This window comes from Selaginella moellendorffii, unplaced genomic scaffold (assembly GCF_000143415.4).
Source record: "Selaginella moellendorffii unplaced genomic scaffold, v1.0 SELMOscaffold_29, whole genome shotgun sequence".
NCBI classification, from domain to species: Eukaryota; Viridiplantae; Streptophyta; class Lycopodiopsida; order Selaginellales; family Selaginellaceae; genus Selaginella; species Selaginella moellendorffii.
The window spans coordinates 955095-981517 of NW_003314290.1; the positions used below are offsets into that span (position 1 = coordinate 955095).

At 49.9% G+C, this 26423-nt stretch overlaps 8 protein-coding genes, 1 long non-coding RNA gene and 1 pseudogene across 15 annotated transcripts; 3 read left to right on the top strand and 7 right to left on the bottom strand.

Moving 5' to 3' along the window:
- The first annotated feature begins 17 nt into the window (after positions 1-17).
- Positions 18-2468, top strand: LOC9646191 (protein SLOW WALKER 1). The gene is made up of 14 exons (XM_002975865.2): positions 18-232; positions 286-348; positions 411-479; positions 545-597; positions 658-754; positions 815-891; positions 937-1009; positions 1073-1133; positions 1198-1373; positions 1420-1653; positions 1717-1836; positions 1887-1993; positions 2044-2149; positions 2214-2468. Exons 1-14 carry the CDS (start codon positions 41-43, stop codon positions 2316-2318), a joined length of 1533 nt encoding a protein of 510 aa, XP_002975911.1. The 5' UTR covers positions 18-40; the 3' UTR covers positions 2319-2468.
- A 3500-nt stretch (positions 2469-5968) lies between these two features.
- LOC112348472 lies at positions 5969-6866 on the top strand. The gene is made up of 4 exons (XR_002993052.1): positions 5969-5995; positions 6049-6305; positions 6368-6486; positions 6560-6866. It is a non-coding gene; the product is annotated as an uncharacterized LOC112348472 (long non-coding RNA).
- A 301-nt stretch (positions 6867-7167) lies between these two features.
- On the bottom strand, positions 7168-10876 carry LOC9646192 (sulfate transporter 1.1). Of its 2 annotated transcripts, none has more exons than XM_002976049.2 (13): positions 10327-10876; positions 9679-9966; positions 9564-9612; positions 9261-9468; positions 9034-9205; positions 8915-8980; positions 8626-8856; positions 8448-8574; positions 8085-8371; positions 7833-8023; positions 7680-7765; positions 7556-7632; positions 7168-7484 (listed from the first exon to the last, which is right to left on the bottom strand). In XM_002976049.2, the coding sequence occupies exons 1-13, from the start codon at positions 10372-10374 to the stop codon at positions 7326-7328; spliced, it is 1989 nt and encodes a 662-aa protein (XP_002976095.2). In that variant the 5' UTR covers positions 10375-10876; the 3' UTR covers positions 7168-7325. The 2 variants fall into 2 exon arrangements, with proteins under 2 accessions (XP_002976095.2, XP_024536884.1); XM_024681116.1 differs by having other exon boundaries at positions 9679-9971; positions 10327-10415.
- Positions 10877-11279: 403 nt separating this feature from the next.
- Positions 11280-12631, bottom strand: LOC9646193 (probable histone chaperone ASF1A). 3 transcript variants are annotated; one of them, XM_024681125.1, is made up of 5 exons: positions 12532-12631; positions 12267-12455; positions 12089-12204; positions 11668-12002; positions 11280-11601 (listed from the first exon to the last, which is right to left on the bottom strand). In XM_024681125.1, the coding sequence occupies exons 2-4, from the start codon at positions 12373-12375 to the stop codon at positions 11682-11684; spliced, it is 546 nt and encodes a 181-aa protein (XP_024536893.1). In that variant the 5' UTR covers positions 12376-12455; positions 12532-12631; the 3' UTR covers positions 11280-11601; positions 11668-11681. The 3 variants fall into 3 exon arrangements, with proteins under 3 accessions (XP_024536893.1, XP_024536894.1, XP_024536892.1); XM_024681126.1 differs by having other exon boundaries at positions 11668-12008; positions 12095-12204; positions 12267-12458; positions 12532-12610; XM_024681124.1 differs by having other exon boundaries at positions 12267-12458; positions 12532-12610.
- Positions 12632-12708: 77 nt separating this feature from the next.
- Positions 12709-14172, bottom strand: LOC112348488 (pentatricopeptide repeat-containing protein At2g17033-like). Its single transcript, XM_024681120.1, has 2 exons — positions 13942-14172; positions 12709-13892 (listed from the first exon to the last, which is right to left on the bottom strand). The coding sequence occupies exons 1-2, from the start codon at positions 14170-14172 to the stop codon at positions 12813-12815; spliced, it is 1311 nt and encodes a 436-aa protein (XP_024536888.1). The 3' UTR covers positions 12709-12812.
- On the bottom strand, positions 14172-15964 carry LOC9646194. Its single transcript, XM_024681117.1, has one exon. It carries the CDS (start codon positions 15948-15950, stop codon positions 14244-14246), a length of 1707 nt encoding a protein of 568 aa, XP_024536885.1. The 5' UTR covers positions 15951-15964; the 3' UTR covers positions 14172-14243.
- Positions 15965-17381: 1417 nt separating this feature from the next.
- Positions 17382-19607, bottom strand: LOC9646195 (flavonoid 3'-monooxygenase). The gene is made up of 4 exons (XM_002976052.2): positions 19491-19607; positions 19407-19439; positions 18261-19349; positions 17382-18206 (listed from the first exon to the last, which is right to left on the bottom strand). The coding sequence occupies exons 3-4, from the start codon at positions 19143-19145 to the stop codon at positions 17589-17591; spliced, it is 1503 nt and encodes a 500-aa protein (XP_002976098.2). The 5' UTR covers positions 19146-19349; positions 19407-19439; positions 19491-19607; the 3' UTR covers positions 17382-17588.
- A 180-nt stretch (positions 19608-19787) lies between these two features.
- LOC9646196 (thiosulfate/3-mercaptopyruvate sulfurtransferase 1, mitochondrial) lies at positions 19788-21712 on the bottom strand. 3 transcript variants are annotated; one of them, XM_002976053.2, is made up of 12 exons: positions 21603-21712; positions 21289-21486; positions 21171-21230; positions 21058-21120; positions 20873-20997; positions 20653-20803; positions 20544-20603; positions 20435-20493; positions 20312-20393; positions 20189-20252; positions 20073-20140; positions 19788-20012 (listed from the first exon to the last, which is right to left on the bottom strand). In XM_002976053.2, the coding sequence occupies exons 1-12, from the start codon at positions 21684-21686 to the stop codon at positions 19905-19907; spliced, it is 1122 nt and encodes a 373-aa protein (XP_002976099.2). In that variant the 5' UTR covers positions 21687-21712; the 3' UTR covers positions 19788-19904. The 3 variants fall into 3 exon arrangements, with proteins under 3 accessions (XP_002976099.2, XP_024536889.1, XP_024536890.1); XM_024681121.1 differs by having other exon boundaries at positions 21289-21512; positions 21603-21704; XM_024681122.1 differs by having other exon boundaries at positions 21289-21535; positions 21603-21699.
- Positions 21708-22547, top strand: LOC9646197 (annotated as a pseudogene).
- Positions 22404-24564, bottom strand: LOC9645664 (protein IQ-DOMAIN 1). 2 transcript variants are annotated; one of them, XM_024681119.1, is made up of 5 exons: positions 24258-24564; positions 23826-24203; positions 23515-23742; positions 23340-23453; positions 22404-23287 (listed from the first exon to the last, which is right to left on the bottom strand). In XM_024681119.1, exons 1-5 carry the CDS (start codon positions 24345-24347, stop codon positions 22538-22540), a joined length of 1560 nt encoding a protein of 519 aa, XP_024536887.1. In that variant the 5' UTR covers positions 24348-24564; the 3' UTR covers positions 22404-22537. The 2 variants fall into 2 exon arrangements, with proteins under 2 accessions (XP_024536887.1, XP_024536886.1); XM_024681118.1 differs by having other exon boundaries at positions 23826-24206.
- Positions 24565-26423: the final 1859 nt, after the last annotated feature.

Genomic DNA, 26423 nt, shown 5'->3' on the forward strand with positions numbered 1-26423 from the left:
GGGTTTTAGGGCTCTTGTTTCTTCTTCTTTCTTTCGATCAATGGAGGCGGCGTCGAGCTACGTTCCCGTCGGGAAGAAGCAGCTGCCGAAATCGCGCAATCCCCTCACTGCCGATTCGAAGTTCTGGAGGCGATTCAAGAGCAGGATCGTCGACGAGCAGAAATTCGCGGTTACCTGCGTGGATTTCTGTCCGGTTTTTCCTCACGATTTTGTGGTCACAGCGTCCACCAGGGTAAGCTTCTGCCGCATTTCTTGTGCATTTGCGATGAGAATGCCGTTGTGTAGGTTGTGGTTTACGATGGAGCTTCGTGTCAAGTGAAGAAAACGATATCGAGATTCACCGATTTGGTATCTCTCTCTCTTTTTTCTTCTGTGTTTCTCGTTGTGAAGTTTTTGCTTCTCTTTGCCAGGCGTACTCTGGAAGCTTTCGTCCCGATGGACAGTTGATCATGGCTGGTGGCGAAACCGGGTTGATTCAGGTGCTTTTTTTTCTGCGTCCACAGTTTTTCTTTCGTTTTTAACTTGTGTTTCATGCATGCTCTAGATCTTCGATGCCAATAGTCGGATAACGCTCCGGCAATTGAAAGGTCACTCCAGGTACATTGTTGTGTTGAGTTTTCATACTTGATGGTTACGCGTTTTCTCTTTTCTCTGTAGAGCTGTGCGTTGGGTTCGCTACTCGGAATCAGACAAGCTTCACGTGTTATCTGGAAGTGATGATAATTCGGTCCGGTGGTGGGATGTTGCTAGTGAGGTTGCTACTTTTCTTGGTTTTTTTTAAGCTCTCTAATCTAAAACGAACTCGCTTTTCTAGGAAGCAGTGGTGAAATTCCAGGAGCACACGGATTACGTTCGTTGCGGTTCATACAACCCAGCGAGTCCTGGGATATGGTAATACTCGAAAGTGTGTGGGCTTGAGCCTAAGCTTTTTTGTAGGGTCACTGGGTCCTACGACCACACTGTGCGAATGTGGGACACTCGGACTGCAAAATCCGTATCGCTGCTGCAGGTTCTGCGTGATTTTTTTCATTTTAGTTTTTGAATTTTTTCTGACAGTACTTTGCTTTTTCAGCATGATAAGCCCTTGGAAGATGTTCTCTTTTTTCCTTCTGGAAGTCTTCTCGCAACTGCCGGTAAGCAAGTTTATAACTGTTGTGTTTTTCCTCTCTCCAAGGTGCTTATATGATTTCCAAATAGGTGGAAACATGGTGAAGATTTGGGACGTGGTGGCTGGAAAGGTTTTGACGGTCCTCGGGAATCATCAGAAAACTGTGAAGAAGCTAAAGCTAACGACACCTAGCGAGTCGGAATCCAGACTTCTCACGGCATCGTTGGATGGGCTGCTGAAGGTTTTTGATATCGAAGATTTCAAGGTATTTTTCTGTTCCTTTGGTACTTACGAATCATAAATTTCCGTAGGTGGTTCATGCTGCAAAATATCCAGGCCCGATATTGGCAATGGATGTTTCCCCATCGTGTACCTCGCTGGCCGTTGGAACAGCATCAGGTTTGCTTTCTGTGCGTCAAAGGAAGAGCGTAATCAGCGAAGAGAGAGCCACTCAGGCTCTTGAAGTCAGCGGGCAAGAACAGAAGCAAGTGTTGCGGCCTAGCAACTTCAGATATTTTCTACGTGGGGCTGCCGAAAAAGCATCTGTATGTTCAATAAGTCTTCCCTGTATTGCCACTATTGACCATTGTTTCTGTTTTTATTCTCAGGATGACGATTATGTTCTTGGTAGCACAAAAAGAGCTTTGCGCCAAGAACACGACTGGCTATTACTCAAATTTCGATACAAGGACGCTCTGCTCGCGGCTTTGAATACAAAGGATCCAACGGTACGTGCCTCTCATTCTCTGCGATTTGTTTTATTTTATACTCCGTGTAGGTGGTGGTTGCTGTAATTGAAGAACTAGTAGCTCGCAAGGGATTAGTGCAAGCATTTTCGAATTTGGAAGTAGGAGAACTGGAAATTCTTTTGGCGTTCCTGACAAAGTAAGTTGCCATGGTTACCATAGCATTGACAATTCACTGTCTCGTGACAGGCATGTTGCGTCGCCAAAGTATTCACGGCTTTTAGTTCCTGCTGCCCATAGCGTATTTGATACATGCGCCACAAGCTTTGCAGCTTCTCAATCGCTGAAACAACAGGTATGACCGTACGTCCTAATTTTTTGTCAAGCGCGTTACCATCAACCTTTGATATGAGGTACAGGTTACGAAGCTGAAATACGCGGTGGAGGAAGAAGTGAGGTTGCAGGAGTCACTGCAATCCTTTCAAGGAATGCTACAGACGCTTGTTCAAGCAGCAGTTCACTGAAGCTGCTTGGAACCATTTCTAATTTTTGCTGCCACCGAATCGGGTATGAGAAAACATTCGATTCGTGCGGTGTTCAGGGACAGAGGAACATAAGAAAGCGTTAAGTTTTGTTTTTGTTTTCTTCAAATAGGTGCTGAAAGAGGTTCGTAACTTGTCTTTTGTGTAATTTTAAGTTTCTTTCGCTACTGCAGGCTCTCTAGCTCGGTCGCTCATATGGTGTCACCATTGTCTACACATGGTGTCACCTTTGGAAGCTGTGTTATAATAGCCGGCGTATAGTATCCTGTTGGCACGAGTAGCGTAGAGCACAGCGGGGAACGAGGAGGTGAACAGGGGGATTGTACTGGCAGTATAGTTAAGTAGCAGGAGCAGGAAACAGTTGACAGGGAAGTGGCCCAAACTTCGAGCAAGATCCTGGAGGCACCACCGGACGCCCCGTTGGATGAGCTACGCGTGGATCCCAGGCGTTGGAGCTGAAGACGGCGGCAGGACGCACGTCAGCGAGCAAGAACAGATCTAAGAAAAGAGAGCGTTGGAATGACAAGCAAACAGGCTCGTAAGTACATTTCCTTTCACAGCTTTCTTTTTCAGGCCTGATTTACTGGCAGGCAAAGCGAGAGGAGAGAAAGAGTATGCGTTGTTTGTATTCCTGCGACGCATGCGTGTGAATTATAAGAGCTCTCTGCCTTGAAGGTGGACCCGAGAGAGAATGGCATGCTATTTCTTTCTCTGGTGGCTGCTTGGCTTTTGTGTGTTCGTTCCTTGATGAGAGCTTTTCGCTAACTACTTTGGAATTTCCATTTGCAGGAGAAAGCCACGATGGAAGACGACAAGAAGAGAATTGTTCCTGGAGGCTGCAGCTGTTTGTTTACGAACAAAACCACGAGCGGATGGCTCGCGCGCTAACTTTTCCCATTTCAAGTGGGGGGAGGATTAGAAGTGGGAGGGAAGGAGGTCGAAGTCAAAGCTACCATGGGATACAAACATGCAACATTAAGAGTGGGCTCAAAAAATCATGGTTTTCGTTGCAGCAGTAACAACAACAAAAAAAAAAAATGTCGCAAACCGGGGTGCTGTGGTAATGTGGTGCTGCTGGTATAGCCAGAGCCGTCTCTTCACTTCCTCTGGTACTCGCCATCGGCTACTTCGGCTTGCTCTTGCTCTACGAACTCTGGGAACAAAGTCTGGCCATCATCAGGCGAATCTAAGAACCAGTCCTCGATCTCCATTGGAATGAACTCTTGCGGCACCGGCGTCCTCTTATCAATCTCCTCGCTGGCTATCATCGTGAAATACTCCAACCTCGACGCCAGCCAGTTCGATCCTTTGAGTGGCTCCGACGCCAGCTCGTGGATGATGGTCTCCTTCTCTCTGGACAGCCGCTCAACGACTCCCATCGCATCGGCAGTGTTACCACCGGCGTTGAGAACGTCTGAGACAGCATCCCGCCAGGCGTTTTCGATCGCGCTCATGGCTCCCTCCCACTCGAGCGACAACAAGACCCCGAGCTCTCTTATCTCTTCGTAGCCTGCAACTTCGGCAAATGATCCTTCGTAAGCTGCCGGAGGAGACGAGACTTTGATCGGCGCGAGCCTAGCATCATCTCTGCAAGCATCCGTGGTCACAACCGTCGAGACCGTGCTTATGGCACCGCACAACGAGCCAGTGTTGCCATGCTGATACTGCTCTTCAACCACGGTCGGGGACGACGACGGCTCTTCAACCACGGTCGGTGACGACGACGATGCGAGCTCCATCGCTTCGGTGCTGCTCAATGCCGGTACCGCTGGTGGATCGCGATCAAAACATGATTTTTCCGCGGGGCGACTCCAGTTATTAACCTCCGTGGCCGCTGCTGCTGCTGCCACGGTTGCTGGTGGTGGTGTTAGTGCCGGGGTGAAAAACTTGGACGAGCTGTGGCCGGTGAGGATCCGCATGATGCTGCTGCTACTATCATCCTCAACCTTGGACGTGTTTACTTTCGGAGTGGCATCGAAAACAATGCTCCGCGGCCCCGCTGGTGCTGATTTTGAGGTGGCCGAAGCAGCGGAAGCGGCAGCGGTGGTGGCGGTGGAAATTCTGGATTGATGGCGCCTGCTCCAAGCACCATCGCCTCCTCTGGAATGGACCCGAGGCGTCGACGTCGTTTTCTCGGGTCGAAGCATCCCTTGCAAGCGGGCGACGGTGAGACTGTTTTGCCGGCCGTGCAAGGGAGTGATGTGGTTCTTGGTGAGGGGCCGGTTGCAGACGGGACACTCCTTGTCCGGGGACTTGTTGTGGAGCCAGCAGCAGAGACAGGGCCAGCACAAGAGGTGGCCGCAGAAGGTGATGACTCGGGCTTCGTTTGGCTTGTGCGAGCAGACGTTGCATTTGGGACTGGCTCCCAAGCTCGTCATCTTGCCACCCCGGTGAATTGAAGAGGACAGGGACGAGGAGGAGTCGTCTCGTCGGCATGAACTTGAGAGTGGCGGTTCCTTTGAGGCGGCTCTTGGAGGCTCCGCTGCTGGTGTTTCAACGGTGCTGCTGCGAGCTTTCTTCGACGATCCTCCTCCTCGCCGGGCGTGATCGGTGGATTTCGGGTGGAGTGAAAAGGCCTGCTGCTGTTCCTGCTGCTGCGGTGGCGATGGAGAAAACAAGAGCATCGAGGAGTTTTGCTGCTGCTGCTGCTGTGGTTGGAGCTGGAAAAAGCAGCCTTTGGGACTCCAGCCTGTGGCGGTCATGCTTGTGCTGCTGCTGACCTGCTGGTGCTGGTGCTGTTCGAGTTCCCTGGATTTGTCCAGGAGCGACGGAGAGAAGCTCCAGGAGCTCAGCGGGAGATGCTGGTGTCGAAGGAAATGGTCGGCGGCGGGATGATTTTTACTGAAAGGCAGTTGCTGCTGGGATCTGGAAGCCATTTTCTCCGTCGTGGTAGCGGCCTGGCTGTACTCCAGGTGGTGCAGGACACTCCCCAGAGATCCAGGGAAAAGGCCGCCGTGATCATTATTATCACTGCCTTCTCTTCGGAGGCCCACGGGAACCACCATACTTGACGACGACGCAGAGCGCTCTCTCTCTTTCTCTCTCACTCCACTTCACTTCGCTCTAAACTAAGACAAGGCTGGTTATTGACGAGAATCCCGCAGCAGCACAGTGCCTCTCCGACCTTTTGAGCAAGTTCGCGCTTTTAAGCTTCGTGGTGATGGCGCAGCTCAGCGATCCTCATTAAAACGAGCATTTGGTGCTGGTGGTCTTCTTCGTTGTCTTCGTGGTCAGGGCCACTGCTTCCATCTGATGGATTCAACCCGCTGCTCAGGGCAGATTCACGTTGCTGGCGAGTGAAGCAACTGCCAAGCAGGTTATAAAAGTAGCAAAGAAAATGAGGAAAAGGCTAAACACTTCTCTTCTTGCAGGAGCAGCGGTCAGTGTGTCACAACTGGTGATGGCTGATGCTAGCATTTTGACAGGCAGTCGCGGCTTTGTTCCTGAGAAGAAAGCACCTGAGAACGCAAACAAAAAAAAGAGCACAGAGAGAGAGAGAGAGAGAGAGAGAGAGAGAGAGAGAGAGAGAGATTGTTTTCTGTTTTTCTTTCGTGCTGTTAACTTTGGCATGCATGCAGGTTGGAAGTCTTTCACTGGACACCGGTGGTTTGTTTATTTTCTGTCGCGTTTTAGCGAGCTCTAGACCACCAAGCCTCGAGGTATAACATGTGAGCGTTCTGACCCGGCTAAAAACCATTTGTTGCATTCACAGTGACGGATGGACCGAACGAGCAGGAGATTAAAAAACTGGGGGGAGTGACTACACCCAATAATGCTTTGCTCCGCCTTGGGGAACTCTCTTTAAAGAAATGCGAGCAAGGTAAGAGGGGGCAGCGGCAGATTAAGCCATGGTACTCGAGGACAAAGCAGGATTGAATTGCGGCTGTGGATTTCGTGGCTGCTGCTTTGAGGAAAACCAATATCAAACTGGCAATAATAGGAGCATGATCAAACGTATGTGCAACTAAGGTACGTGCCCCTGCTCGTGACATTAGTTTTTCGCTCAGCTCATAAAAACTTCCGATGTGAAGGTGCGTAGCAGCAGCTGGGATTGCAAAATCGGCCCGGTTTGAGCACAGGACAAGCTTGGGATGGAGACCGAGATGGCTCAACTTGGTGAGCAGGCTGTAGCTGCAGCAGCGCGCACCAGGTGTGTGTAGTGCGTGTGTGTAGAGCAGCGTGCCTTTCCATATACGCTAACAGTCTACTACCTTGTTATGCAGTCCCGGAAAGATTTGGCACGAGAAAGCTTCGTGCTTTGCTTGGTTGATTCTCCAGCATCGCAGAGAATCAGCGATTTGACAGAGACCCCCTTTCGTGGGTTTGACATCAGCAAGAACAAAAAAGCATGCTATATGCGGCTATATGCTACGGCTACACGGTGCTGAGTGATGAGTATAGCTATAGGCATTTCAATCAATCCCGACTTAATGCTTTTGTGTGTCAATCAGGATCAATCAGGATGTAAAACAATCACTGTTTTTTCCGAGGCCTTGAAAGGAGAATGATCAATCAGGCAACGGCGGTATATTTGCACGGCCTAGTTTCTGTGGAAGGTTTGCGGAGATATTCTATGTAATGTTTTTAAATGTAGAGAGCCGCCAAAGGTGGACCACGCGTATGCGGTTGAGTATTTCCACGTATAAAGGCGTTGGAGCATACAACATGGTCGTATCTCTGCCACTAGATTCATACAGAGGAAAGTGATTTTTTTTAAAAAAAAAAATGGTTCTTATTCATTGACCCCGTGGTCAAAACTTTTCTTGTAATTTGCTTCTTTGTGAATGCCACTAAACAATATACTTGTTTTTCCCATTCGCATCGAAGAGAGTAGAAAAATAATCCTTTTGTGGAGCTTGCATTTCTTCTTTTGTTAATGTTCATGGTTTACTACTTAGACCATCTTTCTTGCAAAATGTTGGGGTCATAATATACAGCACTGTTTTACCTGTACATACGCACAAATGTGTGCGTAATCTTTGAATCGCTCTACTCCGCCAGGCCCTTGTTTTCCATGGCGAGTAGCGATGAGCAAACTTGCACGGCCTCGCTCACCGTGAGGAACACCCACTGCTGGCCGAGAGACTCCATGAACTTGGACTTGTGCAGCTTCTCAAAAACGCCACTCCCAGGATTTGCGAACGCAAGCTGACAGAAGCAAAGAAATATCAAAGATCAGATATCGAGATAAACATCGAGGATGGTTTCCCTTTTTCTACCTGAACACCTCTGCTTTTCAAGATTCTCTGGATGTTTTCAAAGCCATGGATCCCACTTGTGTCAATGTTCATCACCGCTGTAATAAAAACTATGAGCCACGCCAAGGTTGCTGCTACTGCTTACGGGTTAAGTCGATGATCACATAGCGAATCGAAGACTGTCCTGATTTCCCGTTAGCGTCTTCCTCATCAGCTATCCATCTGAAGACTCTGTCATCTCCAAACGTTGGGATAATTTTCACGTCAGCATTCAAGGCATTCCTGTACAGTGTGTTACCTTTCTCTGATGTAGTTTGCGTTTGAAAAGTAAATGCCTGCATCGATTCGAATCACAAGAATGCCATCCGTTTTCATCGTGCCTGGGTACTGCTTTTTGTTCCTGAAAACGTTCGTCCCTGGTATTTGACCCAGGAGTGACGTGTGTGGCCTTGTCATTTGCAGTATAAGTCTCGCAAGAGAAATGGTAACCTGCAAAAACAACGCTGTTATATCATCTATCTCAGGTGCAGAGAGTAGAGAGGGTTCTTACAGCGATCACAAGCCCCATCTGAATAGAAATGAAGATAACTCCTAGAAAACCAGCGATGCAAGCGAGAAAGTCGATCTTGTCCACCTTGAAAATTTGGTACGCGGTACATGGATCAATCAGCCCAATAACAGCAGCAAAGATAATGGCAGCGAGCGTGACGTTGGGAGTATAATGGAATAACGGCATGAGAACCAGCAACGTAACCATGATGACAAATGACATGACGATGTTGGAAAATGCCGTCCTGCAACCTGCGTTGAAGTTCACAGCCGAACGAGAGACAGCCCCTGTCCAAAACAAAACAAAAAGCAAAGAACAAGATAAAACATTTGCAAGAGTAGCAAAGGCAAAGTGAAAGAGCACCTGTAGTAGCATAACAAGACATGCACGCGCTGCAAGTGTTCATGACACCAAACGCTATCATCTCCTTGTTGCCATCAAGATCATAGCCTTTCATGGACGCGAACGTTCTCCCAATCGCTATCGCTTCCTGAATTCGTCGGTCAGTCCCCCAGGAAATTAGAAACAGCACAATTCGTACCATAAGTCCAATAGCTGCCACCACCACAGCAATTTTTACCGATGCCAAGACATATGGTCCCGTAAGAAACAGCTTGTGCGTTGAAATGGGATTCAGGCCCTTTTTCAAGTGTCCAACGATGCTCACACCATGTTTCTCTGCATGAGTAATATATGTGCAAAACGTAGTCACAACAACTGTCGTCATTGGCGCTCCAGCTGAAAGCCAGAAGTACTTCCTGTTTCTTGTTCCCTGGAATGGAAGGTCTTAATGATTAAAAGCCAACAAAACCGAAGGAACAGAAACGCACAATATATTTTGTCACCAAGCAAAGGGTCACGAAGCAAACTCCAATGACAATAGTACGCCAGTTCCACTGCAAGCGAAAAAGAAAAGAATCAGACGAGATCAACTGAACGAGCAGCGTACCTGTTGCGGGTGTTCAAACACAGCATGGAGAACGGAGATAATGTCCGATTTTGTGGTGAAATGCGTTAGGCCGAGAATTCCCTTGAGTTGCTGCAGGCAAATTATAACGGCCACGCCAGACACAAAACCGACAATCGTAGCATGTGAAAGAAAATCAATAAGAAATCCAAGCCTGCCGTGAATGAAACGAGTCATCAGATCCAAGCTCAAGTCCATATGATGCGCACCTAAAAACTCCAAGACCAGCTTGGATGACACCTGTGAAGAAGGTTGCAGTCAAGGCAAGCCTCAAATGGAGCTCCGGCTCCTTGACAGGGTCAGCTTCTTGACGCAATATAGTCCCCAAAACAAGTGACAATATCGCTGACGGTCCAATTGCAAGATCTCTCGAGCTTCCCATGATTGCATAGAGCAACGGCGGTAGAAATGTCGAGTCTGGGCACACAGCACAATAAGTCATTGTGAACCACCGACCAGCGTAAAAACACATTTTTCGCAGCTGGAAACGAAATGAAAGGTAGAGAACTTACAGAGCCCATAAATCGGGGGCAAGTTTGCAAGTTTTGCATATGCTATGCCCTGCAAGACCCACAGGCACCGTACGTGAGCTAAGCCTCTACGGTGAAAGTTAAAAGCAGCACTGACCTGCGGTATGGAGAGACTCGCAATTGTCAGTCCTGAAACTAGATCCGCTCTGAGATCCGCGAACTTATACTTAGCTCCCCAATCCAGCACAGGGAACATGTAACGCATTGCCAGAACAAACTTCGTCGCAGCGGTTTGATGGCGGAATTGCCGAAAGGGATCATCCGGGAAAAATGTTTCTTTGACAGTGTCTCCGAAAGCACTGGCGGAGCTCTTGTAAGGCGGCCTCAGGACCTCCATGACTTTGTGGCCGTTGTAAGCTTCGCCATTGCTCTCGATATCTCCCATCTTACCTTAACCAATAAAGTGTCAGAAGACAAGAACTATCGAGTTACTAGATTCGCAGCAAGCTGTGACATGCAAAAGAAAGATCCAGAGGAGGAGACCAAAAGGAAGAACGGGACGAGATGGATAAGTTACGATAAGTAAAAAAAACAAGCAGCGAATTCAACAACAACGCGGAAAAAACAAGCGAACACCCCCACACAAAGACGCACAGCACAGCACTCCCGAGACCTCTGAGCCGGGCTCAAACATTTATAGCAAGCCCTTAACGCAAAAATGGCCTTTGATTGCACGGAACTGAAAAAACAACAACACACTGCAAGCAAGAAGGAAAACGAAAGAAAAGAAAAGGGAGGAGCGTACCAATCCCAGCCGGTGGAGCACCAGTCGATCAACACCCAGTGACATCATCCCGTTTCTCGAGCGTGGACGGAACCGCGACCCTGGCACTGGACTTGATGATGCGAGTCAACCCCGAGAAAATGAAAAGCCCCCTAAGAATTTTTGTCCCTGGATCCCGGATTTGATATCCTCCTATCGCTATGCCGGTCACGGGAAACTTGGGGAGCTCGCGTAAGTGTCACGCACTAATATACTCATTTCCACAAACACCTACTTCGAGTAATTTCCCTCCCAAAGCTAAATGCTGCCGATTGCTACTCCTCTCCCGCACCAATCCTGGAGATCCGGCACGGCACTGCCACTTGGTAGTCCCCAGCCGCTGAATCCAGCGCTTTCCTCTCTCGATCGACCACTAGTCCCCCCAAATATCCCGATTTCCTGGAGTCGTCATCGATCGACACTGACAGGCAGCTCCACCTACCTCCTCCAATCGATTTGCAGCCCCCGGCGGCGGCGGCGGCGCGGCGGTCGCGCATCGATGCGCCATCGTCTCGCTCTCGCGCCGACCTAAAACCCCACACAAAACCCCACAGAGCGTGCGTGCCAGAGATGCCTGGGGCTGTTTTGAATTTTGGCGCCAACGGGTCTCAATCGCCGGGGTATATTCCCGTGACAGTGATGAAGGCTCTACTTTTCAAAGATCGATTGAGAAGATTGATTGATTTGATTGATCGCAAAAATATAAGCTAATTGACTTATAAAGAGGACCCACCTAAACGCTGGAACCGGCACAAAAAGATATCCTATAAGATCACACCAAGAAACACGTTTTTGTCCTTGGCGATCGTCCCGAAAACTTATTCCAGCTCTAGCTCGATCGATTTGATCGTTTTTGTCCAAGCAAACCGATCGAAGCTAGAGAGTTTCCTTGGCATTCATTGCTGCTTCTGGAGCACCCAACAAACACTAAGAGAGGCGGAGAAAAGGGCACGACGAAACTTGATTCCAACTTTTTCTCGAGCATTACAGATGTCGAGAGGAGGATGCTGTTTAGAGTTTGGACACGAGTCTGCGCTGTTGCAAGAAGAACGAGAACGAGAAAGCAAAGAAAAAACACGAAAGAGAGAAGACAAATGGGGTCAAGAACTTACGCAAAAGCCAGCTAAGAGTTTGTGAGTGTATGCTAAACCGCAAGCACACAGACGTGCCAAATAGTTTCTCCCGCCTAGAAAAATCAACGAAGGCATCCTTCGTTCTTCTTTCCTTTCTTCGTTCGCATTTACGTTTAAGGAGAACCTGTCACGGTCGAGAGATTCGATAAGTACCTTGCAAAATCAACATGGAAGCTTAGGAAAAACTTACACAAGCTTCGACCATTAAGAGGCGTCCACGGGGAGGAGATTGCTGCCATTGCTCGTGTTGTTTGCGTCTTCCTCCACCTTTTCGTTCGCCAGTGGCGCGTTAAACGCCATGGGGAATTTCGTGACCCGTGGCTTCTCCGCTAGAACAGTCCGTCTCACTTGGTTGATGAGAACTTTGGCCGGCGGCTCCAAGTTGAGACTGTCGTCCGCGTACTCGGTGCTCACGTAATAGCCAACTCTGATAAATTCCTGGCCCAGGTACGAGCATGTTAGCAGCAGCACAGTCACTCCAAGAATATCTTCATCGGGAATTTTTGTCCACTCGGGAGGGTCCGCCTGAAAAAGAATCAGACAAACAAGAAAATCCCAGTCAGTGGAACACTTTCTAGACACAAAAAGAAGAGCAAAAAATTCTAAAGCACCTGAAAGAGGAAGCGGTAATTACCAACGTTGACAGGGCCAACAAGAACACTCTCGAGAACTTGGTCGTATTTCTCATCTTCGGCTGATCCTACGTAAATGAGCTTCCACTCCAAATCTGTGGGAAAGGAACAAAACCGAGAAACAATTTAGAACAGGAACTTAAAACTCGTCGCTGACCATCTTTGAGGGGAATGAGACACTCGTAAGAAATCTCAAACTGGAAGGGCTTGAGGAACATTGACGGATTGTCCAGCACAGTAACATTAGTGATGTTGATCGCGCTCATCCTTTTCTTTCTCCTGTCTCGCTTATCCACTGATTCTTGGTTCCCGAAAGCGCATTTTAAATCTTAGAGCTCTAGATCTCCTGCTGCGGGTGGAAAATTTTCAGCGATTCCTACGAGCTCGGGCAAAGAAGAGGAATGGGAGCCGAGAATACATACGTGCTAGCAGTGCGGTGCGCTTCCCCGCGCCTCCTCGCCTTCTTCACGCGAAGCCCTATCGATCGCCAAACCCTAAAACTAGAACCCTAGGACTCTAAATGCGGGAAAATTTTGAAAGTGGCGCCAAAAAGCTTAATTCTCTCTCCAAGCAAGTAGCAAATCTCCCTAGCATAGATCTTCCAACAAAGATAAGTTTTATTTTTCTGTAAGGGCAAAGTAGTTCTTCTGGAGTGAGAAGCTTATAGAACTGATGAGCATAGCGTTCACGATGATCATCGAGATCACAGTTGATAGCTTCCATGAGTTCCGAGCTCGCAAGCGTTGCAAGAAGCTAGCAGCCATTCCTTGAGTTTGTGTCCCCGGCCGAGCATTCTCCCCTTGTTCTCCCTGTCAATCTTGAGAGGACTCTTGGCGCTCCTCAGGCATCTCAGCACGGCATTCTTCACCTCGGAGCTTCCCTCCACTTTGCTGTGCTTTCCCCATCCCGTGACCACCTCGATCTCCCTGGGAACTCTAGCACCCGATCCAAACTTCCGCTTTGCCTCGTCGAGCCAGCACAGAAGTGTGAGATACGCTGCCCCGGGTGTCAAGCTGTGCATGTCCAGCTTCCACACCTCCGCCGACCAATCCACCGATCCAAGCGGGAGATTCATCGTCACTAGCTTCCTGACCAGCTCCAGTTCTTCGTCCGAGCCATCCAGTCTAGAGAGCAAATCCGCGGCGCCGAGGAGTGACTCCGGCTCTTGAGCATCACCAGTAAGCTGGGCTAGCACCGGGCAAGCGTTGCTGACTGCGTTCCAGGAGAGAACTGTCAATCCAATCCTGGCCTCCTCCATCATCTCCATCACCTCTAGCATCTCCCTATACTTCCTGTGAGTCCCATACGCTGCGAGCATCGTGTTGAAAGTGGCTGCATCCAGCTTGTGCCCAGCCTTGAGCATGGCTTCCAAGACCTCGTCAACTTTGCCGTAGATGGCAGCCCTTCCAAACGAGACGAGCAACGACTTGTAACTCCGGGAGGAGACCCTTTCCCCGCTAGCTTTGATCGAGTTGAGTGTTTCCTCCGCCTTAAATGGATCGCCAAACTTTGCCTGGGCTTGGAACAGCGCTCTCCGCCCAGCTGCTGCGGCTGCTCTGCCCAATCCCTCTAGCTCTCCAAACTCCCTGTGAGCTCTCTCCCACAACCCATACCTCGCGTAGAACTCCAGGAGCGCGCAGCGGAACTTCACTCTCTCGGATTCCCCCAGCTCGTCATCAAATCCCGCGACAAACGCATCCGCCTCCACCGTCTCCCGCGCCTTAGCCATCAACGCCGCAATGTGGCCATGGATTCGCACATTCCTCGCCTCCGCATGGTACACCTGACCAAAATCCACGATTCACGCCCGAAATCTCACCAAGAACACTCACAGCAAGCGCGATCTCGAGCTCCTCCTTCTCGACCAGCTGCTCCAGCACCTTGCCCCTGAGATTCCGGCTAAGCTTGCTCCATCGCCGCGCAATGCTGCCGCTCCCGGCGCCGCGCTCCCTGGCGAGGCAGAGATCTCGCACCGCCTTGTGCGCGGAGCCCCAGCCGGGGACGCGCACGCCGGCATCCTCTCGCCACGACGATAAAACCACATAAACCCTACCTCCATCCATTCAAATTTTTAAATATCATTAGCAAACGAAATGTTACACAAATACGAGTATACATACCATTTCTTCCTCGATTAGCTCGAACCATGGGAGCTCGAGTCTGGCGATGATTCCAGCGCTGAGTCTTTGACACTCGCAAGCAATCGTCTCAAACGATCCTGCCTGGAGGCTCTCTCTGGAGAAAAGATGATCCCACTCCAAGCGCTAGCAGCCAGATCATCACTTGGATCATCCCGCGACCCCGCAAAGAGCTCAAGAATGCTGCCCGCGTTCTCGTTGATCCCGGCCAGCTTCTTCACGGATTGGAACGCTGCCGGATCCACCAACAGCTTGCTGCAGCGGCTGAGATCGTCCTTCCAGCCGATAAGTTCCGCTGGCTCCCCGACTTTGTTGGTCGTGTAGATCTTCGCGTTGTCCACCAGCTCGCAGTACTTCTCCAATGATCCTGCGAAGAGTTTGTGTGATCGCAGCTGGCCTTTGATCGGAACCGCTCTCTTGGTGATTATAGCACGGCGGATGCCCCGTTCCACGGCTAGAACCGGCTCACAAGTCACTCCCACCAATTCGATCCTGTATGGTCTCCTGTTTTTTCGAGCGAACTTCTCGCTACTGGCATTGCCAAGTTCTCGCTTTTCCGGATCAAGTTCTCGTTCCTGTTCTTCGAAGTTCTTGAGTTCCTGTCCCTGATCTTGTTTTTCTCCCTGTTCTTCCTCCTCTGGATCAACCGGAACCCAGTACTCCTCGACCACAGTTCCATCCTCGGACTTCACATATCCTGGTCCCATCCTGTATCTCCGGTTGTGAACATCTCTGGCCATGGCGATAGTCTGCGCTACAAACGGCTCCCAACTCATCGTCCCGTCGAAGATCACGTCCCTACCATCGTTGAGCGCCGAGACGAGCAGCGACGACGCCGCCATCGTCGAGGAGCTGTGGACGAGCTCGGAAGCCATGGCGATATCACCACCATCGCCACGGTCCGACGAACTTATCGTTCTATACACCACGTCCGTCTCTTTGAAAGCATCGGCTTCCACCACCACCGTGTCCTGGACCACGCCCGACCAGAAAGAACCAGCGAGGATCTCTTTCACCACCGTGCTCTTCCCGGCTCCCATTCCACCCCCGATGAACAGAAGAACCGGGCTCCGGTGCTTTGATTCCGCTGGAACCACAACCTCGCCTTCCCTGGGAACTCTCGAATCCTTGGAGATCGATCCCATCGCCTTGAGCGTCTCGAGCAGCGTCGAGATCGTCCTCTTGGCCCTGAGCCCGGCCATGATCTTCTGGAACCTCTCCTTCCTGGTCGCGGCCAGGACGGCGTGCCGGAGCGAATTCCTCCTCATCCCAGGGCGGCTATGGCCGTCGCGGACCTGATCCAGGAGCTGCGAGGGGTGGTGCCAGTGGAAGGCGAAGTAGGAGATCATGCAAGCGTCCAGCTCCCGGACGATCTCGCGATGCAAGTCCAGCATCACCGCCTCGTCGTCTGGATCGGCGCCAACCTTGCTGAGGAAGACGAGGATTCCTTCCAGGCTGTGATCTGAGCTGCTCTTGTCCCCGGCGAGGTAATCCATCGCGACCTCGGCCAGGCGCCGAGCAATGGCGCTCCCCTTGCGCAGCCCGAGCTGCCGCGCGACGTAATCCCCGAAGAGCTCCATAGATTTGACGATCCCGGAGCTGTTGAATGCGATCTCTGCGGCCAAGCTCTCATACCTGTGCGTGATCTTGTGGCTCCTCCAGTGGCTGTGGTGCTCCATCGCGTGGAAAATCCCTCCCAGCATTTCGGATGTCCTGTCTATTCAATCGAGAACCCTAAGGACATTCGTACACAGATTTGGTCCATGCCGTACCAGAGCCCAGTTGGCTCGTTTAAATACAGGGAATGGCGGGGTGAAAGCTAGGGCCTTTTTCTCAGCGCCAAGCCGAGGCGCCTGCGCGGCGGCGACGATCGATCGGCGATGGCGAGCCTCGACTTCCAATCTATGCTTCTGGATGTGATGCGGGATGAAGATCAGCGGCGGCGGCGGCAGGAGCAGCAGCCGCCAGTGGCGGAAGGCTGCAAGGTAATCTCTCTTTGCGCGGATCGATTTCCTTCTCTTTTCCCTCCCGCGCACCGATGCCCGCATTCTCTAGCAGAAATATCAGCTTATCGATCGGTTCTTTCCTTCTCGCCGCACCGATCGATTTCTATCCGAAATATCGCAGCTGTCGATCGGTTCTTTCCTTGTCGCCGCAGTCCCTTGCATCTCTCTGTGCGCCGATCGATTTCTTTCCCTCCTCGCAGCGGCCGATCGGTTCTTTCCTTTTAGCGGCATTCTCTTCTAGTCTTGCATCTCTCTTTGCGCCGATCGATTTCTTTCCCTCCTGACAGATCCATCCGCAGCTATCGATCGGTTCTTCCCTCTTAGCGACATTCTCTTCATATTATGGCATTTGATGAGCGTCATTCTCGATTGTTCTTTCGGTGTTTGCGGGAAATTTCGATCGAAATATCTAAGCGCTCTTGCGATCGTCCTCAATCCATAGATGCATATCGGTCGTGCGTTCGTCTTATAGCTCATCGGTCGACCCAAGCTAGAGATCCTTTTAGCTGCCTTTCATTTTGGCAATGAGCACGCTCTAGTCGTTCTTCCCGTTGGCAATGGCCACTCCACCGAGCGCTCTAGTTTTTCTTCCCGGATCATCGCCTCATCGATCTGGAAGAGATCACCATTCCATGACTGACGTTTTGGCCATAGGAGGAGGACGAGGACACTAAGAAGGAGCCGGAGCCGCCCAGCGATCCCGAGAGTTCCAAAGCGCCAGCGCCACCAGCGCCGCCCGGCGAATCGCAGCAGGAAGCCAAGGCGAAGGAAGCCGAGAAGAATCCCCCGGATTGGTTCGAATGGTTCGTGTGGGCTCTGTGACTCGAAAGAAATAAAAGGAGAAGGAAGTGACTAGGTATGGATCAGCCACGTGTCGTGCCACATCGGGCTAGTGTGACAACTGGACATATGCGGTGGCACCCGCGAATATAAGAATATCCTCCAAGTTTATCAAATATCATGGCTAGTCAACGCGCTTCCACGAATCCAGGGAACTCAAATATTATGGCTAGTCAACGCGCTTCCACGAATTCAGGGAACTCAAATATTATGGCTAGTCAACGCGCTTCCATGAATTCAGGGAACTCGCCGCTCACGCTGTGACGTAGACACTTATTACACGTCCCATAACACACGAATTTCTGGCTTGCACAAGTGTTGTTTGATCGTGAATTTGTCGGTGTTGTGTTATGGAGTCAGTGCTGGAAGATACAATCGTTTTCCAGTCTTCTTGTTCTCGAGCTGGCGATCAACCACGACACAAAGAATAAGATTTTCTTCACCTTGTCATGGTGACAAAACGCTCCTGTAGAGTCTACTCCACACGGCCACACCTCACGAAAGCTCCAGCCGCGGCCTCACACTGACGCGCAGCGGCACAGTCCGGAAGCAAGCCAGACCCGTCGTCTCGGACATGTCGATCTCGGACACATCCACCCCCGGCGGCGGCCTCCACTCGAATCTGTGCAAGAGATAGGCCAGCGTGAGGCTGACATGAAGCAGCGCCAGGTTGATCCCCGCGCACCTCCTCCGCCCGGACGAGAACGGGATGAGCTCAAAGTGCTGGCCTAGCAAGTTGTGGCAGCTGCCGAGGAACCGCTCCGGCCGGAACTCGTGCGCTCTCTCCCACGAGCTCGGGTCCCGGCAGATCGCCCAGATGTTTACGTGGAGCGTCGAGTTGGCCGGGATGGTGTAGCCGGCCAGCGAAACCGGGCATGAGTTGAAGTGTGGGAGGCCCAGAGGCGCGGCCGGGTGGAGCCGCATTATCTCCTTGACGAGCGCCTGGATGTACGGCAGGCCCGAGAGGTCCGACTCCTGAACGTATCGCTCACGGCCCACGACCCGGTCGAGCTCTTCCTGTGCTCGCCGCTGGACTTCCGGGTGGCGGACCAGCTCCGAGAAGCCCCACTCGAGCGTGGATCTCGTCGTGCCGGTGCCGGCAAGGAGCATGTCCTGGAAAGCCAATCTTTAGAACTAAACTTTCCTTTCTGGAGCGCTTTTGTCTACCTGGATAATTGCCACAATCTCATCGTTGGAAAGGCTCTTTTGATCGTTGAGTGCCACCATTACGTCCACGAAGTCTCTCGGCTTGTCGCGCCTGAGCTGCTTGCGGCGCTCCTCGATGACGGAATTCAGAAGGCCTTGCAACGCGGGGATGATTGTTTTTCTTATCCTCTGGTCCTTGCCTCGCAGCCGATCCAGCCAGTGCAGTGCTGGGATGTAGTCCCCGAGGTAGATCTTGCCGCTCTCCTGTGTGAGCATGCCCCAAGTTGCACGGTACGCTGCTGCCTCTGCCACAGGAGGCAGGTCGCTGGTGTAGAACTTTTTCCCGAAGAGGACGCTGCTCATGAGATTTGTAAGCAGCTCCTGGAAGCAGACGCTGAGGTTCACTTCCTCTCCGGCGGCAGCCCGCATTGCAATGTTGTTGCAAAAGTCATGCAGCTCCGCCTTTCTTATCCCCCCGAACATGTTCACCTTGGAAGCTGTGAAAAGCTCCGTGCTGCATATCTTTCTCAGGTTCTTCCATCTGCCGCCATAAGGCGCGAACACCAAGTCTTTGAAATTCTGGCTGATGTGCTTGAATGGTGTCGAGTAGCGAGGCCGACTGGCGAACTGCACATCGTGTTCCCGGAACACCGCCCTGGCCACCTCCGGACTGCTGATCACTACCGTCGCCCTGCTTCCCATGTTGAGATAAACAATCGGTCCATACTTGGTGGCAAGCTCTGCGAAGCTGCGGTGAAGATTGCGCCTGGAGACGCAGAACAAGCACCCCACAATCGGCCATCCCCACGGCCCCGGCGGTAGCTTCTGCCAATGCCTGTAGACATTCCCAAGACTTGCTAGGAGAGCACCGGCAGCAGCAACACATAGCCAGCCTATCCAGAACATCTTGTTCACGTTTTTAAGTGCCCGCGGTCAGAAGAGACGAAACGGAATCCAAAGAATGCCCGCTGTTCACAAATGAGCCTCTATAAATATTCCGGTTTACCTCTAGGTGCCGCTGTAGCTTTTGAGACTGCCAAACCACTGGCGTTTTTTGTTGCACGACAATGCCTCCAAAGAGAGAAGCTTCCAAGCTATCTTCGTCGTCCACTTCGCGAAAAAATCATTTTAATAACATAGTGGATACTCAATTATTCGATGCTCCACCTCGAGATGGAAGAAAGAGCCCGTCATTCGCTCCTGCCAAAAACGATTTAACTCGCCTGATATCGTCAAAAGAAACCGGCTTACCTGTCCGGTGGTTGGATAGGTACAGCTTGTTAGCCGAACAGCCACTAAACCATTTCAAATTGACGCGGCTAAGTCGGTGATGAGCAGATTTTTCCAGAGAGATACTTCTCTACAAGATGTGACATGATCTTTGAAACTGAAAGGGGACTTGCACTTTCCTGCAATCGAAACAAATGTCGGCGCAAGTGAGGACACTAAAGTACCTAAGCATTACCTTGACAAATCGCTGGAACCTTTTTCCGAAAGTGAACTGAAAATTAAAGATTTGCCCGGTGAAATCGGCCATGAACTCAACCATTTCAAGAGGAAACAATTTCCAAAACCGTTTCCAGATCCAGTAAGTTCTAGTTTGTGGAGGCTCCACACTCCGCAAATGTTCTACAGAACTGTTCCCTGAAAGCGAAAGTGATCTTACTAAGCAGAAGATGTTGCCACCGCCACTTCGCTGTCTGGAAGACCACCCCATTCCGTCCAAGAGCCATCATAAACAGGTACATTGGCAACGCCAAGTTGATAGAGGGCCTACATCACATTATTTAGAATTGGAGGATTCTGGAGAACCGAAAAAGTAAAAGATCTTACCAAAGCAAGGATGCAAGCAGTAACGCCAGTTCCACAAGATGCCACTACAGGAACTTCCAGGTTCAATCCTACACCGAAACGTAATTATTGAGGTGAACTTTCAAAGATTACAATACCCGCATCTTCAAATGTCTTTTGAAGAGCATTAATAGGTAAAAGCATTCCTTCCTGATTCAAGACCTGCAGTCACACCTATCGATTAAGAGAGAAACAAAATACAATGTAAAACAAATCGGTACCTCTGTGAAAGGTATACATTTACTTCCAGGCACATGACCTGCTCGGATACCCTTTCTTGGCTCACTTGCAGCACCATAAAATCTAAACAAAAGATATAAAACGGAACCCGAGTCAGACTTCACCTTGGTTTACTGCGAGCATCAATATGCTGAAATGTCCTCTCTTCGACATTTTTCTTCACCTATTGTTGAACATTAAAAGTCAAATATTTTAATAGTCGCCGATAGATACCTGTTCTAGGGACCACACCAGACTCTGCTGGAATGACGTTTTGAAACCTCCAACTCCAGCCTTGACAACAAAGCATAAGCGTTTGATGAGAAAAACAACCTGTGGTTACCTGTGGTTTTCGAACTGCTGCAACAGATGCCTCAATCTTGGACAAGGCCCCCGCCGGGACGGACGAGTCTACGGGATAAGAAGAGGCAAGCCATTTTGGTAAGCCTCCGTCCAGCACATAGACGTTCTTGTGACCGAAAACTCTGAACATCCTTGACAATCACGAATAACAAAGCTCAATGCGAAGAAACCGAAAGTGGAAAGGTGATAAGGCATCATACCACCATACGCGTGCCGAACTGAAGATGCCTTTTCCATCATATGCAACTATTGTATCCGTGTTTTGGAGATCCAAAGCTGACAAAGCAGCAGCAAAGGCTGTCTCCACAGGAAGCATATGAGGAAGCTGCAAGGCGGCATTTCGAGACAACTTGACGAGCCGAAAAATCAATGCAAAGGCACTCACATCCACTTTATCGTCCACAATTCCATCGATATCAAAGAATAAAGCCCCCGGAATACGACACTTCTGCATTCCAGCATTAGTGCAGAGAATCTGTGCTCTCATGAAATGCGCACCTTGAACTCTTCCAGAGGATTGCGTTGCTCAGCCGGCATGTACCAGGATGCGTCCAAGACCTGCGTGAAAAAAACCAAAGTTAGCATAAAAAGAACAAAATTTCATTGAGTACCAAACCTTGACATGAGGTAGATTTAGATTCTGGTGAAGCCATTCCACAGACACGATCGCGCTTTTAGATTTCTCGATGCTCATCTTGTCGCTAAAAGAACTTCCAGCATGCAATGTACTAGCCATCACACGCGAGCTCCGAAAAAATCCACGCTGCTCGATAGCAGAGATTTTCAAGCTAGATGGAGCTGGTACTACGGCTGCCTGGTCAGATCTCGACATTTCAAACACTAGCAGCAAATGGTAAGAAAGACTGAAGGAAAAGAGGGATTACGAGATCGCGAGAGACAAGAAGAGATCACAACGCAAGGATTCAATACCTTCGAGAGGAAATTCGCGGAGACACCTCCGAATCGATGAGCGCCTCGCCAAGCGCCAGCGGCCCATCTCACGCTCGTAGCCATATGCAAAGACGAGCCCTAACTCTGACCTAGAAAATATTTTCTTCTATTTGAGCTTACGGCGATGGCGCTAAGCAAGGCGAAGGACATTGTGGCGCACAATCCTCTCGTTGTCTTCAGGTACGTCGATCGATCGATCGGTCATCGAATTTTTCATGACGATGATCTTGCCAAGGTTTTCTTCTCGCTTCTTGGTTGATTAGCTTGCTCTATATTGCCGCAGCAAGACGTATTGCCCCTTCTGTGTCAAAGTAAAGGAGCTCTTTTCCAGCATTGGAGCGCAACCTAAAGTCGTGGAGCTCGACTCAGAGGGTAAAGATTCGTTTTTTCCTTGCGCATTTCCTTGTTCTTCGTCTCTCTCAATCTGCCAATCCATTCCAATGGTTCCATCGAAATTCCAAATCCTTTGCATGGTTTCACTTCTTTTTGTCCTCGCAAATCCTTCGACGATTGATGGCTCTTTTCCTTCTCTCCAGCCGATGGAGCCGATTTACAGGCAGCACTGGCCGAATGGACTGGACAAAGAAGCGTTCCCAGCGTTTTCGTGGGTGGAAAACACGTCGGTGGCTGCGATGGTACGTAAAAATCACTCGAAACTGTGAGCTAGAAAACTTGCCTCTTTGATTCCAGATACTACTAAAAAACACAACAGCGCAGCTAGTTCCAATGCTCAAGGACGCCGGACTGCTCAAGTAAAACTCCGATTCTAGAGGCCAGTTCTTCGATCTCATCTCTTTTTCTCATTTTTGTGCTTTCCTTTCATCCATCTCATAAGTTAGCTATAGAACTTTAGGAGTACCTTCACACTGTTCTTGCACGAGCTGTGCGTTGCAAGTCGAATCTCCGCTCCTTGTTTATCTGAAAGCCTTTCGCAGCTGTTCGTGAGAAACGTAGCCGTGATGCTCCGGTTTAACTTCCGGCTTGGCAATCGCCGGCGGCATCACAAACTTCCGCCGGTTAGCGATCTCCTGCCTGCTAGCCTCGGGGCTCAGCTTTGAGAGCCCGTGCCTCGGTGTTGGGAGTGAGAACCTCTTCCTCTTCTCGTCCAGTGCTTGATCGTAAGTTACGGGCCTCTGCTTGGGAGTGCTAGAGGACCTCGTCTTTGCTTTAGCCGATTGAGTCTGGTTCATGTAGCTGGGCCTGCACTTTGGATCTTCCGGGGTAGCACCCGGGCGAATGTTGGAGTTGGAATTTGTGTGCTGGGCCCTGGAAGAGAGCACGCGAGGCGCCAGTAAAATCGATCGCGGGGTACCTCTCGACGAAGGCGGGGGACTGCCACCCTCCGAGTGCCTGTCCGAGTATATGGACGAAAACTTGAAGCTGTCCTGCGACGGGTACGCTCTGTGCACTGGTCCTGAGTTTCTTGACGTCGCATTGTTGGTTCTGGCAGTGGTCCCGCTGGGCTTGTGGAATCCATCCGCACAGCGAGCAGCGTGGACGTTGTTTTCTTTGCCACTGCTCTGCTGCTTCTCCTGGTTAGCCAGTATTCGATTCTCCCACGGCTTGGCTGCCATCCAGCGCTCCAGCCAGCTCCATCCCCAATGGTTCTTTTCGGGTTCACTGCCGATGTACATTCCAGAGCTTGGCTTCGAGTTGGGCCTCCACTGCAGAAACCCGACAATTGATTCCCGACGGAACACAGTTTTCTTCACGTACCTGGTGAGAGAATGCATAGGCCAGTGCTCGTTCTCGCTTGACGGCTGCTTCTTGCTTTTGAAAAAGCTTCGCTTCGATCTCCTCTTTGGTACCATGGCAAGCACACCACCCGAGCTGCAAGAGAAAGAGGAATTTGTAAGTGAGAAATAAGAAAAGGATAAACTGGCAAATGTACCTCGGCCTGGTGACGCTGAGCTTCAAGCATCCGACGCTGCTCGATCCGCCATCTCACTTGCTGGCCCTCCTCAGACATCCGGACCTGGCGAGCTCGGACTCGGGCCTGGACACGGACGAGCGCTTGCATGCAACGCAGTGTCACAGCCGCCTGCTTTCGAACCAGGTGGCCGCGGACTAAAGCTTGGAGCCTGACAAGGCCTTTGAGAGCACGTAAAGCTCTTCTCGACTGCCAACCAGATAAAACGAACGCTTACATCAGTGACAGAGCTCCAAGCTGTCGCATACGATCTATCTGCGAGAAATGCTTACCAGAAAGCTGCGAAAGGCTGATTGAATCCGGATAGCGGCCCATTCCTCTCTAACAGTCCTGAAAGCGATGTGGGATTTATTGTTGGTACTTACCCCGAGACGTGCCATCGCCGCGGCGGCGTTAGCGGCAGCGGCAGCAGCCTCTGCGGCGACCGCCGCCGCCGCCAGGGCTTGCTGCTGCTGCTGGGAGCGATGGCCAAGCGATTCAACATCCACATCGTCCTGGATGGGATTTCGATGCTGATGATAGGATGAGCGCGTCTCTCGAATCACCTGGCTGATAACTTGATCGTGCAATGCCGCTGCCGTATCGCCGCCCTTGCGATCGTGCTCGCCTTGCTTCCACAAACCCCATCTCTTGGACGGCTTGTCCGCTTTCTTCTGGATGGAAGGAATGTCAGATATTTAGATCTTTACAGAGATTGCGCATACCTGATCCTCCGCCAGGGATCTGGAGCTGCTGTTGTTGCTGGATTTCTTCACGCCGATAAAGCTCTTGAACCATCTGCTAGACGCGCCCATTGTGGATATTTCGGCAGCTAGAAGCGCCTCTCGAGCTATTTGGTCCACGGCCGCTGCTAGAATGGAGCTCGCATCTGGAAAACTCACAGGAATGGGGCAAACAGCTCGATATTATTGCTGGCGCCTTGGCCAGAACGAAGAACAAAGCCTTGGAGAAAAGCGATGGAGAATAGAATGGATGGAATAGGGCGAAGCGTGAGAGGAATAACCCAAAGAGCGTGACGAGGAGAAATAGAGCGGGATCAAAGAGCGTTTGAATGAATGGACAACTGCGTGGGACCTTGCGTCCACAGCGCAATGAAGACGTCCATCCAGTAAACGCAAGACGCGTGGCACATTTTGCCGGCGTGAGCTCAGACAAGGTTAACTGTGCCGCCAGGTGGTGGTGTCCGAGTGGCTGTCGGTAAAAGGAGTTGAAACGGGACAACGAGCGGGAAGCGCGGGATGTTGTTTGAAAACTTTTAGGTTGTTAACCAGAATTATTAGAACTGTGATTGCTTGGTAGCACCATCTTAGATTAGTACTTATGCTGCCCAATTAGCAAACACTATTTTGATTATCATTATTACATTGAAAATTAAATTGAAATAGTATTAAAACAACAATATTATATTAAACTTTGAAAGAAGAATTGAAAAAGTAACTATAAGCATATGTTTTTTCATAAAAAGTTATCATATTCCTTGAAAGGAATTATAAGATCTCCATTGCAAAAAGTTGAATGTTAATGCCAATCAATACTTTGTATGTTACATGTGTCATAGTGCTTTCTTTTCTTGCCTCAAGCAATTGGCCACCTCCTAATTAGCTAAAAGCAGACATTAATGTCATTATTCACAGTTATCAAGGCCAAACAAGTATTTGAGAAAAATCTAATGAAGAATCTTGTCAATTGGAATGTTGTTATTGTAGCAATTGCTGTAGCAAGGGATCTAGAGGAGGCATAGTGATTGTTTGATGGGATGCCTTTCTACAATCGTGTGTCATGGACAATGATGATCATTGCATATGTGGATTATGGAATGGTTGATGAAATGAAAAATTTGTTTCTTGCACTAGTGCACAAAGACATCATGTAATGCTTTCATGCTATGCCCAAAACTGGCATTTGGAGGAAGCCATGCCCTCTTCAATTAGATGCTAGAGCAAGATGTTTCGTCATATACAATGATGATATCAATTTTGGCATCAAGAAATGATTTAGAAAATGTGAAGGATCTATTTGATTCTTTGCCATTACGAATTGTAGCTCTATGATTATGGCAAATGCCGAGAATGGGCAAATTGAAAAAGTGGCCATTATTTTCTTTGAGATGCCCAAGTGGGACTATTGCTCATGGAACAGCCTCCTAGGCACAATCATAGAGTCTGGGAGGATCAATGATGCAATTGTGATATTTTAGTGAATCCCTTTCAAAGACATAGTTTCATGGAACTTGATGATCGTGGCTTGCGGCCATATCTGCAAGGCACAAGCTCTCTTTGCCGTGATGCTGCAGAGAAATGTTGTCTTCTGGAGCACAATGATCAAAGCTTATGCACAATAGAGATTGACCATGGATGCAAAGATTGTGTTTGATTCCATGGAGTCTTGTGACACAATTGCATGGAACTCACTACTAGTGGCCTACCTCATGAGTGATTGAGTAGGTGATGCTAGAAAGTGTTTAATTCCATGCTTGATTGAGACGTAGTGTCGTGGATGTCAATCATCTCCGCCCATGCTGTGTGGGGCCAGATGCATGCTCTTCAATTCCATGCCATGGTGTGTCGTGGCGGCATGGAACACAATCAGCTCCGATTATGCAAGCAGCAATCTTAATGAAGTGCAACTCCTTTTTGGTTAGATGCCCTATCGCAATTATAGTGCACCCTATCTCTCTCCTCTTAAGCCAATTGGAAAAGGGGTAATTGCTTAATGAAAGAGCCCTTAGTGGCTATTTTATCCCCATTTATCCCTTAAAGTTCGAAGAATCCATAATGACAGTATATCCAAATTTCATCCCATGATCACATGCGCTACACTCACCCCCCCTTCAGAGATATTAATGTCTGTATTAACTATTGACTAACAAC

Excerpts from the sequence above, each read along its gene's own strand:
- LOC9646191 (XM_002975865.2), top strand. The coding sequence starts at position 41 with ATGGAGGCGGCGTCGAGCTACGTTCCCGTCGGGAAGAAGCAGCTGCCG. Across the intron at positions 349-410 it reads TATCGAGATTCACCGATTTG|GCGTACTCTGGAAGCTTTCG; the intron begins GTATCTCTCTCT and ends TCTCTTTGCCAG. Across the intron at positions 1,837-1,886 it reads TGAATACAAAGGATCCAACG|GTGGTGGTTGCTGTAATTGA; the intron begins GTACGTGCCTCT and ends TACTCCGTGTAG.
- LOC9646192 (XM_002976049.2), bottom strand. The coding sequence starts at position 10,374 with ATGATGTCACTGGGTGTTGATCGACTGGTGCTCCACCGGCTGGGATTG. Across the intron at positions 8,575-8,625 it reads TGGCAGCTATTGGACTTATG|GAAGCGATAGCGATTGGGAG; the intron begins GTACGAATTGTG and ends CGACGAATTCAG. Across the intron at positions 7,485-7,555 it reads TGAAAAGCAGAGGTGTTCAG|CTTGCGTTCGCAAATCCTGG; the intron begins GTAGAAAAAGGG and ends TGCTTCTGTCAG.
- LOC9646193 (XM_024681125.1), bottom strand. The coding sequence starts at position 12,375 with ATGAGCGCGATCAACATCACTAATGTTACTGTGCTGGACAATCCGTCA. Across the intron at positions 12,205-12,266 it reads TCTCATTCCCCTCAAAGATG|ATTTGGAGTGGAAGCTCATT; the intron begins GTCAGCGACGAG and ends CCTTTCCCACAG. Across the intron at positions 12,003-12,088 it reads ATTACCGCTTCCTCTTTCAG|GCGGACCCTCCCGAGTGGAC; the intron begins GTGCTTTAGAAT and ends ATTCTTTTTCAG.
- LOC112348488 (XM_024681120.1), bottom strand. The coding sequence starts at position 14,172 with ATGGATGGAGGTAGGGTTTATGTGGTTTTATCGTCGTGGCGAGAGGAT. Across the intron at positions 13,893-13,941 it reads AGCTCGAGATCGCGCTTGCT|GTGTACCATGCGGAGGCGAG; the intron begins GTGAGTGTTCTT and ends GATTTTGGTCAG.
- LOC9646194 (XM_024681117.1), bottom strand. The coding sequence starts at position 15,950 with ATGCTGGGAGGGATTTTCCACGCGATGGAGCACCACAGCCACTGGAGG.
- LOC9646195 (XM_002976052.2), bottom strand. The coding sequence starts at position 19,145 with ATGTTCTGGATAGGCTGGCTATGTGTTGCTGCTGCCGGTGCTCTCCTA. Across the intron at positions 18,207-18,260 it reads AGATTGTGGCAATTATCCAG|GACATGCTCCTTGCCGGCAC; the intron begins GTAGACAAAAGC and ends TTGGCTTTCCAG.
- LOC9646196 (XM_024681121.1), bottom strand. The coding sequence starts at position 21,669 with ATGGGCCGCTGGCGCTTGGCGAGGCGCTCATCGATTCGGAGGTGTCTC. Across the intron at positions 20,604-20,652 it reads CAGCAGTTCGAAAACCACAG|GCTGGAGTTGGAGGTTTCAA; the intron begins GTAACCACAGGT and ends TTTGTTGTCAAG. Across the intron at positions 20,394-20,434 it reads GATGCTCGCAGTAAACCAAG|ATTTTATGGTGCTGCAAGTG; the intron begins GTGAAGTCTGAC and ends TCTTTTGTTTAG.
- LOC9645664 (XM_024681118.1), bottom strand. The coding sequence starts at position 24,347 with ATGGGCGCGTCTAGCAGATGGTTCAAGAGCTTTATCGGCGTGAAGAAA. Across the intron at positions 23,743-23,825 it reads CAGCCTTTCGCAGCTTTCTG|TCGAGAAGAGCTTTACGTGC; the intron begins GTAAGCATTTCT and ends TCTGGTTGGCAG. Across the intron at positions 23,454-23,514 it reads CTCAGCGTCACCAGGCCGAG|CTCGGGTGGTGTGCTTGCCA; the intron begins GTACATTTGCCA and ends TTTCTCTTGCAG.